An 11,470-nucleotide genomic window follows, 5' to 3' on the forward strand; every position below is an offset into this window, starting at 1 on the left:
CTCCACCTGCTGTGGGTAGACCCACAATGCCATCAGGGAGAGAGTTCCAGAATTTTGACCCAGTGACAGTGAAAGAATGACAATATATTTCTAAGTCAGAATGTTTTGGTGGTGTTCCCATGTGCCTGCTAAATGGAAGTGGCTGTTGTTTTGGAAGGTGTTATCTGAAGATATTTGATGAATTTCTGTTGTGCAATTTGGAGATAGTACACACAGCTGTGCCTGAGTGTTGGTGGAGGGAGTGGATGCTTATGGATGTATTGCCAATCAAATGGATTTTCCTGGATGGTATCAAGCTTGTTGAGTATTGGAGCTGCACACATTCAGGCAAGTTGAGAATATTCCATCACATCCCTAACTTGTGCCTTGTAGATGGTAGACAGGCTTTGGGCAGTCGGGTAAGCTACTCACCACATAGCCTGTTCCTAGCCTCTGACCTTTTCTTGTAACCACTTTGTTTATGTGGTGATTCCAGTTGTGTTGCTGGTCAATGATAACTCCCAGGATGTTGACAGTGGGGGATTCAGTGATGGTAACACTATTGAATGTCAAGGGGTGGTGATTAGAATGGCTCTTATTCGTAACAGTGATAGCCTGGCATTTGTGTGCAGTGAATATTATTTGCTGCCTGTCAGGCCAAGTCTGGATATCATCCAGCTCTTGTTGCGTTTTGACATGGACTGCTTCAGTGCCTGAGGAGTCATTATTGATGCTGTACATTGTGCAATCGTCGGCAAACATCCAGACTTCTGACCTTTATGATGGAGGGAAGGTCATTGAAGCAGCTGAAGATAGTTAGACTTAAGACAGTATCCTGAGGAACTCCTGCAGAGATGTTCTGAAGCTGAGATGACTGACCTTCAACAACCATGGCCATCTTCATATGTGTTAGGCATGACTCCAACCATCAGACGTACCCCTCTGATACCCATTGTTTCCAGTTTTGCTAGGGCTCCTTGATGCCACATTCAGTTGAAAAGAGCCTTGATGTCAAGGGCTGTCACTCTTGCCTCACCTCTGGAATTCAGCTCTTTTATCTATGTTTGAACCTAGTTTATAATGAGGTCAGGAACTGAGTGGCCCTGGCGGAACCCAAACTGGCTGTCACTGAGCAGGTTATTGCTGAGCACGTGCTGCTTGGTAGCACTATTGATGACAACCTCCATCACTTTACTGATGATTGAGAGTTGACAGTAATTGGCTGCGTTGGATTTGTCCTGGTTTTTATGTACCAGGCATACCTGGGTAATTTTCCACATTGTCAGGTACATGCCAGTGTTGTAACTGTGTTGGAATAGCTTGGCTAGGGAAGCAGCAAGTTCTGGAGCAGAAATGTTGTCAAGGCCTGTAGCCTTTGCAGTGTCCACTGTCTCCAACCATTTCTTGATATCACATGGAGTGAATTGTGTTGGCTGTAGGTGGAATTCTATAAAAGGCATTAAACCCAATAGCATACTGTAAAATATAGACAGACATGTTGAAGAACATTCTGATGCATAAGATCAAGATTTCAATATACTGATATTGAAATATTGACTGGTTCAATTATAATTAGGATTTATTCATCTAAAACCATCAAAGCAGGTAATTTTTGATGTGATTTTCTAATCATATTTGTAGATAATGGCTACATCAGGAGACTTCTCCTTGGAAGTATGGATAGCTCTAAACATTGAGTTTATCATTTCCCTTTCTCAATAAGATTTAAAATAGATCTTTTTAGGCCAGGCTGGTTGCTGTTCTGGTACATTGCTCTGCCTGAGGAGGCTTGTGGGAATAGTGATTGCCAGTAAAAATTAGCAGAAGTAACATAGGGCAAAACAGCAGGGAACATCTATGTTCTGTCTGAATAGTGTAAAATGTTTGTTGACATTGTGCTGAAAGAGCAACATGGCCTTTAGTTTGATGATCTGTCTGAAGGATGTAATTGCGGATAATGCAACACTCTTGCTGTGGTGCTGCCCTGTAATAGCCCTTATTCCTTTTGGGATGTGGGCATTGCTATGAGGGCAATGCTTACTGGCATTCCTGATGGTGAGCAGCTTTCATTCCACGTGGCATAAATACAGAGGAACCTTGATTATCCAAACAACACAGGTGGGGAATATTTTTTCAGATAATCGAATGCTGGATAACAGAGTTTAGCCAAGCATCAGAACCTTGCGATCTTGTTCGTATAATCTGAAATTCAGATAATCTGTACAACCAAAGCACTATTAAGGAAATTCCAAGGTTTTTGTCAATGACAGTGAAGGAACAGCACTGTAGTTTCAAATCAAAGAACTTGTTACTTAGCAGGGATCATGTAGATAGTGACGTGCTCATACAGTCATACAGCATGGAAACTTGACTGCAGTGACCAGACACCCTAATCTGACCTAGTCCCATCTATCAATTTGTCTATAATGATCAATAATAAAGATACTGTGGTCATAGATTTCAGTTCCAATACATCTGATGGTGTATTTACCTAACAACTCTCCTAGTGACAGCAGTGTTTGTAATAAGTGAACAAGTGCAGTTCCCTCCAAAGACACTCGACTAAGGAGTATATTGTTCATAAGATACAAAACTCAAGCTTGTTTTGTGTGATAGAATCCCTGTAACAAGCCTGATGAGATCAGCTAATACAGCAGGATGATAGCATAATGGTTGGAGCAATGGAGTAGTTACACACGCCTTAGCTGCCTTTATCCTTCTAAAGCAGTATAAGGTATGGGTTTGGAAACTGTCATTGAAGAAATCTTGATGATTTGATGCAGTGATCTTGTGTAAAGTGTGTATTGCTCCAACTATTTGAGTGGTGAAAATTTAAGGTGATGGATATGTTGCTGACTGAATGGGCTGCTTTTTGAGTACTGTTGAAATTGCACCTATCCAGGCAAGCCAAGTGTTTTCCATCTCTCACTGCTTTGTAGGTGGTGGACAGGCTTTGGGAGTCAGGAGGTAAGTAACTGGCGGCAGAGTTCCAGCCTCTAATCTGTTTGCATTGCATTTACATTACTGGTCAAGTAGTTTATTTTTGGTAACCCCTAAGATATTAACAGGGTGGGATTTCAACAATGGTATACTAAATGTCAAGGAGAGTTAGTTAGATTCTGTCTTACAGGAAATAGTATTTGTCTTGTACTTGTGTGGTACAAATGTCACTTATCACAGAGCAGCCCAAACCTGAATGTTATCCAGATGCATGTGGACATGATCTGCTCCAGTGTCTGAGGAGTTGTGAATGGTGTAGAATATTGTGCAATATACAGTGAAAATCACTACAGCGAACGTTCCCACTTCTGACCGAGTGATGGAGGGAAGGCCATTGGAAAAGCTGAATGTTGTTTGATCAAACACTATCCTATGGAGTTTTAGCCTAGACTCCATGCTAAAGATCATATTGGGCTTCAATGGAAATATTTTGGTATGGAGTAAACATCTGCACTGTTTACGTATATGTTATGTACTATTTATCAAAAATCTCTAAAATCTTTTTATCTGGTGAGAAGTGAGTTTATTTATTCCACTTAAAATTATCCTTTTTCATTGAAATGAAGGAAACGTAACCTCAGATTTTAACTTATTATTTATTGCAGGATTTATTTCATTTGTGTGATGGTTGTTTTATGTTAATTGTTACATTTGTTTTGGTCAGAGCAATCCCATTTATATCACAAGATGCCAAACCACAGCCTTGTTGCTGATATGTTCCTGATAACTTGCATTTCCTTCATTTGGAAATTTGAATGCATTATTGTTATTTTGAGCTGAACTTTCATTCTTTGAAATGCTCTTAAATATCTGCACCTACATATGTTGTTACAGAACCAATTATTTTTGCCTTGTCAAATCTCTTTACTATTTTCAAATAACTTATGAAGTAATTTAAGATTTTCTATTTGTTTACCAAAAAGTTAATTCAAATGAGGTAGTGTAAGTAGTGGATGACGTAGCCTTTTTAGGAGAATGTCAACTAATTTAAGTTCTTTACTAATCTTCCCGAGCTGAGCAACCATTTTATTCATCTGAAATAATAATTGTCATTTGCTTTAAATTGATACTGTTGAATCAAAGAACAAAGAAAATTACAGCACAGGAACGGACCTTTTGGTCCTCCAAGCTTGCGCCAATCCAGATCCTCAATTTAAACCTGTCGCCTATTTTCTAAGGATCTGTATTCCTCTGCTCCTTAGGCGACAGTGAGGACTGCAGATGCTGGAGATCAGAGTCTAGATTAGAGTGGTGCTAGAAAAGCACAACAGGTCAGGCAGCATCTGAGGAGCAGGAAAATCGACATTTGGGGCAAAAGCCCTTCATCAGGATTTCCATCAGGAGTAGCTCAGTCCCTCTGCTCCCTGCCCATTCACGTATCTGTCTAAGTGATGATGATGTGCCTGCCTCTACCACCTCCACTGGCAATACATTCCATGCACCCACCACCCTCTGCATAAAGAACTTTTCACACATGTCTTCATTAAACCTTTCCCCTCTCAACTTGAACTCGTGAACCAGAGTAATTGAGTTCCCCATTCTGGGGGGAAAAACTTCTTGCTATCTACCCTGTCTATACTTGTTATGATTTTGTAGACTTCAATCAGGTCTCCCGTTTACCTCTGTCTTTCTAATGAAAATAGTTCAAATCTAATCAATCTCTCTTCGTAGCTAGCACCGTCCAACCTAGGGAACATCCTGGTGAACCTCCTCTGCACGCTCTCCAAAGCATCCGCATCCTTTTGGTAATGTGGCAACCAGAACTGTACGCAGTATTCCAAATGTGGCTGAACCAAAGTCCTATACAACTGTGACATGACCTGGCAACTCTTATACTCAATACCCCGTCCATTGAAGGGAAGCATGCCGTCTGTCGTCATGACCTTGCTATATCGACCTGCGTTGCCATCTTCAGGGTACAATGGACCTGAATACCTAGATCTCTCTGTACATCAGTTTTCCCCAGGGCTTTTCCAATTACTGTATAGTTCGCTCTTGTATTGGATCTCCAAAATGCATCACCTTGCATTTGCCTGTGTTGAACTCCATCTACAATTTCTCTGCCCACCTCTTCAATCTATCAATATTCTGCTGCATTCTCTGACAGTCCCCTTCACTATCTGCTGCATTCTCTGACAGTCCCCTTCACTATCTGCTACTCCATCAATCTTAGTGTCATCTGCAAATTTGCTAACCAGACCACCTATACCTTTCTCCAGATCATTTATGTATATCGCAAACAACAATGGTCCCAACCCAGATCCCTGTGAAACACCACTGGTCACACTTCTCCATTTTGAGACATTCCCTTCCACTACTACTGTGTCTCCTGCTGCCCAGCCAGTGCTCTATCCATCTAGCTAGTACACCCTAGACCCCATGCAACTTCACTTTCTCCATTAGTCTACTATGGGGAGCATTATCAAATGCCTTCCTAAAGTCCATGTATACAGCATCTACAGACCTTCCCTCATCAATCAACTTTGTCACTTCCTCAAAGACATGGTAAGACATGACCTTACCTGCACAAAATCATGTTGCCTATCACTGATAAGCCCATTTTCTTCCAAGCGTAAATAGATCCTATCCCTCAGTATCTTCTCCAGGGGCTTCCCTTCCACTGATGTCAAGCTCACCAGTCTATAATTACTTGCATTTCCCTGCTACCCTTCAACAAGGGGACAACATTAATAATTCTCCAGTCCTTCGGGATCTCACCCGTGTTCAAGGATGCTGTAGAGATATCTGTTAAAGCTCCAGCTTTTTCCTCTCTCGCTTCCCTCAGAAACCCGGGATAAATCCCACCTGAAACTGGAGACTTGTCCATCTTAACGCCTTTTAGAATACCTCAACATCAGTCATGTCCCTTTCTTCGGTGAATACCGTTGCAAAGTACTCTTTAAGAATCTCACCCATTTCTTCGGTGAATACCAATGCAAAGTACTCTTTAAGAATCTCACCCATTTTCTTTGACTCCATGCATAACTTTCCTTCTTTGTCCTTGAGTGGGCCAACCCTTTCTTTAGTTATCCTCTTGCTCCTTATATATGAATAAAAGGCTTTGGGATTCTCCTTAACCCCAGTTTGCTAAAGATATGTCATGAACCTTTTAGCCCCCTTAATTCCTCATTTCAGATTGGTCCTACATACCCAATATTCTTCCAAAGTTTTGTCTCTTTTCAGTCATCTGGACGTTGTGAATGCTTCCTTTTTTCTCTTAGTCTCACAATTTCACCTGTCGTCTATGGTTCCCTAATCTTGCCATTTCTATCCCTCATTTTCACAGGGACATGTCTGTCCTGCACTCTCATCAACCTCTCTTTAAAAGCCCCCTACATATCAAATGTGGATATACCTTCAAACAGCTGCTCCCAATCCACATTCCCCAGCTCCTGCCAAATTTTGCTATAGTTGGCCTTCCCCAATTTAGTATTCTTCCTTTAGGACCACTCTTGTTTTTTGTCCATGAGTATTCTAAAACATAAAGAAGTGTGATCACTATTCCCCAAGTAAGCCCCTACAAAAATTTCAACCACTGGCTGGGCTCATTCCCCAACACCAGGTCCAGTATGGCCCCCTTCTCAAGTTGGACTATTTACACACTGCTCTAGAAAACCTTCCTGGATGCTCCTTATAAGTTCTGCTCCATCTGGACCTCTAATCTCAGTCAACGTTGGGAAAATTAAAATTGCCTATTACCACCACCCTGTTTCTCCTACATCTTTCCATAACCTGTATACATATTTGTGCCTCTATCTCACACTCACTGTTGGGAAGCCTGTAGTACAGCCCCAACATTGTTACCACACCCTTCCGAATTCTGAGCTCTGCCCATGTTGCCTCACTGCTTGAGTCCTCCATATTGCCCTCCTTCAGCACAGCTGTGATATCCTCTCTGACCAGTAATGCAACTCCTCTACCCTTTACCTCCCTCTCTATCTTTCTGAAGCATTTATATTCTGGGATATTTAATTGCCAATCTTGCCCTTCCCCCAACGAAGGTTCAGTAATAGCAATAACATCATACTCCCAGATGCTAATCCAAGCCCTAAGTTCATCTGCCTTAGCTACTACGCTTCTCTCATTAAAACAAATGCACCTCAGACTACCAGTCCCTTTGCGTTTAACATCTGCTCCCTACCTACTCTTCCCCTTAGTCATACTGACTTCATTATCTAGTTCCTTACTGGCTTTAGTTACGACCTCCTTACTGTCCACTAACCGCCTCATTTGGTTCCCAACCACTGCAGCATTCGTTTAATGCCTCCCCAAAAGTGTTAGCAAAGGCACCCCCTCGGACATTGGTTCCAGTCCAGCCCAGGTAGATCGTCCAATTTGTAATAGTCCCACTTCCCACAGAACTGGTCCCAATGTCCTAAAAATCTGAACCCCTCCCTCCTGCACTATCTCTCAAGCCACACATTCATCCTGCCTATTTTTTCATTACTACTCTGACTAGCACGTAGCTCTGGTAGCAATCCTGAGATGACTACCTCTGAGGGCCTACTTTTTAACTTGGCTCCTAACTCCCTAAATTCTGCTTGTAGGATCTCATCCCACTTTTTACCTATATCATTGGTGCCCATGACCATCACAACACCTGGCTGTTCACCCTCCCCCTGCAGAATGTCCTGCAGCTGATCTGAGACCCCCCTCACCTGTGTATCTGGGAGGCAACATACCATTTGGAAGTTTTGGTTTTGACCTCCGAACCACCTATCTAATCACCTTACAGTTGAATTCCCTATGACTATAGCCTTTCCACTCTTTTTTTCCTGTCCTCCTGTACAGCAGAGTTAGCCACGGGTGCCATGAACCTGGCTACTAGTGCCTTCCTCTGGTGAGCCATCCCCTCACCCGCTTTCCCCCCCCCCCCAACAGTGTCCAAAACGGTATACCTGTTTTGGAGGGAGGTGACCACAGGGGGCATCTGCACTGTTTTCCTGCTCTTTCTCTGCCTTTTGGTCACCCATTCTCTTTTTCAGCAATCCTAATCTGTGGTATAGCCAATTCACTGAATGTGCTATCCACAACTTCCTCAGCATCTCAGATGCTCCCAAAGTGAGTCCATCCGCAGCTCCAGTGCGGTCATACAGAGTAACAAAAGCTGCACCTGGACCCATGACCTATGTGTGAAGGAGTCAGAGGCATCAGCTGTGTCCCCGAGCCCCCACATTGAACAAGAGGAGCATAACACTGGTCTGAGATCTTCTGCCATTTTTACTTTTAAGCTTAACTTAGTCCAACTATATTATTAAATAATAGATAAACGATAAAAGAAAAATTTTTACCAATCACACAATAAAAAAGAAATAGAAAAACGTTACCTTATCAGCACACCAGAGTTTTCTTTTGGTTAGAGGAGGAGGAGGACAGGTGAGAGAAACTACACGTGCAGTGTCTCCTGTTTAGCCACTGCCGAAATAGATCAGGTCACTCACCTTACCCAAATAGCAATTCGATTGCTCCAACTCAGTTCTGTGATCTCACCTCTCCCGCTGTTGCTGCAAAATGGAGGCTGCTGACTCTCAAGGTAAGTTCTTTTAGAGGGAAATTTGCCTTCCTTGCAGTCCCCTGGTTCTCACTCTCATTGCTCCCACGACTGTTGCAATTTGCTTTAGAATGTAAATATGATGAATATTTAACTGAACCAACAGTTTCTAATTATTACATAATTGAGAGATTAATTTGTGTGACTGGTACCTTTCTAATAGTGTTTAACTGAAAACATAAACCGAGAGTGAACTTTTCAGAGTTTGTACTATCTGAGGGATAATATATTCATCGACTGCTTTTGAGTTAACTCCTATAGTCAAGATATGCTGTGTGTTTGATTTATAATATCCAGTTTTGAAAAATGCAGTCTTGTGCTTGCTTAAAATGAAGTCTGCTTAAGTAAATTGTAGTGAAAATATTGGAAATTAAACTGCTTGGATGTCTGACTGGATCCAATGGCAAACTCTGGTTGTAACACACAATTTTGACCCATTATCAAATATTTGGCAGAAGAAAATTGAAGTTGGCACATCATGTAAATTATGGTATATCAATAAAGCATATTTTGCATTTTTTGAAGTTGAAATGCTCAATATTTAATGCCAGTATTATGCTGTATTTATTCTGAGATCATGTTCCTAGGTGTCTAACATAAGAACTGGTTCTACTGATTCGAAGGACTCTCAGACCAAGAATGCAAAAAAAACACGTTTAGGAAATGACTATCTTGGACAAGTAACAGGAACCTCACAGACACCTGAACAGAAGAAAAGCAAACCACTGAAAGACCTTGCAGCTAGTCGGCTTAGTCAAGGAGAAAAGCTTCCTAAACTAGGTGCGTGAAAATGATTGAACAAATCAGGACATTTGTTAAATGGAGAAAATAAAATGTAAATATTATGATTCAGTGGGAAGGCCGAATTTCTAAATTTTTGAAACATTATACCAGTTGATAAAAATTTTAATAAAGATGCCAAATTCATCCCATGCACTCTTCCTATCCATCAATATCTTTATTGTGTCAAAATTGTGTCCTGTTTTAACTCACTCTATTCCAGCTGACAACAAATCTGTTTTTCTGTTTCTGCACAATTTTAAGACTGTTGAAATCTAAAGTTAGTGTCTTTTTTTTTTCAAGTTTGATACTTTGCTGTATTATGGGTCTTGGCTCTTCATCTTGATTTCTTTTCTAAAATTAAACCTAAATATGTTGTAGCTCATTTGTAACCCACCATGTGAACTGAAAAACATGAAGAAAAAATTGTTTCAATCAGGTTATACTAGAGTGAGCAGTTAAGGCAGCAGTCTTTTAAGGGAAAATTGGCTAAATCTTTGAAGCGAAAATATATTGAATTAGGGGAGAGAGCAAGAGCTTGTGATTTTGAATTGCTGTCTAAAGAGTTGACATAAGTAGAGGAGACCGAATGACTGACTTCATGCTATGTACTTCCAGTTATTTACTTTGAAACCATTGTGGGAAAGCCGCTGATGGAAAGGAAACCAAGCATATAGTCAACCTCATATGTCTGTTGAAACTATAAGGAGCAAACGTCAGATGTTTTAAACCTGTACTAGTTATGCATGCTCTGGATGAGCCTGGGAGCTAATCTTGGAAGTTGTTTTTACAGTGTAGCAATCTCCCTTCCTCACACCCTGTGTCCCAACCCACAATGGCAAACTTCATTCTGTCCCGAACAAACTTCTGAACCCAGCCCAGGATGTGGTTAGTGTGCAGTTTAATCTTAAGCCTCACTCTTTGGCCCATTACTGCTAGGAGTTACATTCTGAAAATCACAAACATTTTCTTACAGCTCGGGATTTATGCAGAATATTTCCTAATTAAGCTAAATATTAAAAATAATGTCCAAAAATGGCAATGTTGGTGAGTCAGTCATTTTGAATCTCATGGTTCTTCTGTTTTAATTTGCTTTCTGGTACTTTGCTTGTAGCAATTATGCGGCAACAACAATTGCTAAAGTACCAAAGGCTTATGCTCTAAAAGTCATAATGCTCCCTTTGGTCGTTGAGGTATTTGTGGAAAATTGCCCTAGTATGTCCTGTCTGCAAAAAGGATAAATACAGTTTCACTAATTTATCCCATCGTTTTATTCACCATCTCATTGATAATTGAACATGATGATCCCCATTTTGTGTTCTGTCAGAACTGCTCTGTTTGAGACTTCATTCTAGCCTAGGCCGAAACATGGAGGAAAGAAAAACTGAATTTCAACTGAAGTGACATTAAGCAACATTTGATTATCAAGAAACCACTGAATTTGTAGCAATTATAGTGAGGGTAAAACTAATCGTACTGGGCGGGATTGGGCATTTGGGAATGTTTGTCATTGTTTGAGGCCAATTATCTCAGTCTTAGGATGTTGACTCAGGAATTCCTGTTGGCAGTGTCCAATGGCCAACTATCTTCAACTGTTTCATCAATGATTTTCCATGACATCGTCAGACTAGGGTTTATTCACTGTGCTGTGCATTGTTCATCATTTGCAGCGACTCAAATCTGAAGTAGTTTGTCTGTATTTTAAAGCAGGTAAAAACAATGACTGCAGATGCTGGAAACCAGATTCTGGATCGGTGGTGCTGGAAGAGCACAGCAATTCAGGCAGCATCCGACGAGCAACAAAATCGACGTTTCGGGCAAAAGCCCTTCATCAGGAATAAAGGCAGAGAGTCTGAAGCATGGAGAGATAAGCTAGAGGAGGAGGGGGATGGGGAGAAAGTAGCATAGAGTACAATAGGTGAGTGGGGGAGGAGATGAAGGTGATAGGTCAGGGAGGAGAGGGTGGAGTGGATAGGTGGAAAAGGAGCTAGGCAGGTCGGACAAGTCCGGACAAGTCAAGGGGACTGGAAGTTTGAAACTAGGATGAGGTGGGGGAAGGGGAAATGAGGAAGCTGTTGAAGTCCACATTGATGCCCTGGGGTTGAAGTGTTCCGAGGCAGAAGATGAGGCGTTCTTCCTCCAGGCGTCTGGCAGTGAGGG

The 11,470-nt window shown here is 41.5% G+C and overlaps 1 protein-coding gene across 8 annotated transcripts in view; it reads left to right on the forward strand.

Moving 5' to 3' along the window:
• phf3 (PHD finger protein 3) overlaps positions 1-11,470 on the forward strand; it is a 167,377-nt gene that overhangs the window by 80,233 nt on the left and 75,674 nt on the right. For all 8 annotated transcript variants that reach the window (XM_043681546.1, XM_043681520.1, XM_043681536.1 and 5 more), the window contains one exon: positions 9,118-9,310. In XM_043681546.1, the coding sequence (XP_043537481.1) occupies positions 9,118-9,310 (193 nt within the window). The remainder of the gene's footprint in view (positions 1-9,117; positions 9,311-11,470) is intronic.

This window comes from Chiloscyllium plagiosum, chromosome 3, assembly GCF_004010195.1.
Source record: "Chiloscyllium plagiosum isolate BGI_BamShark_2017 chromosome 3, ASM401019v2, whole genome shotgun sequence".
Lineage (NCBI taxonomy): Eukaryota > Metazoa > Chordata > Chondrichthyes > Orectolobiformes > Hemiscylliidae > Chiloscyllium > Chiloscyllium plagiosum.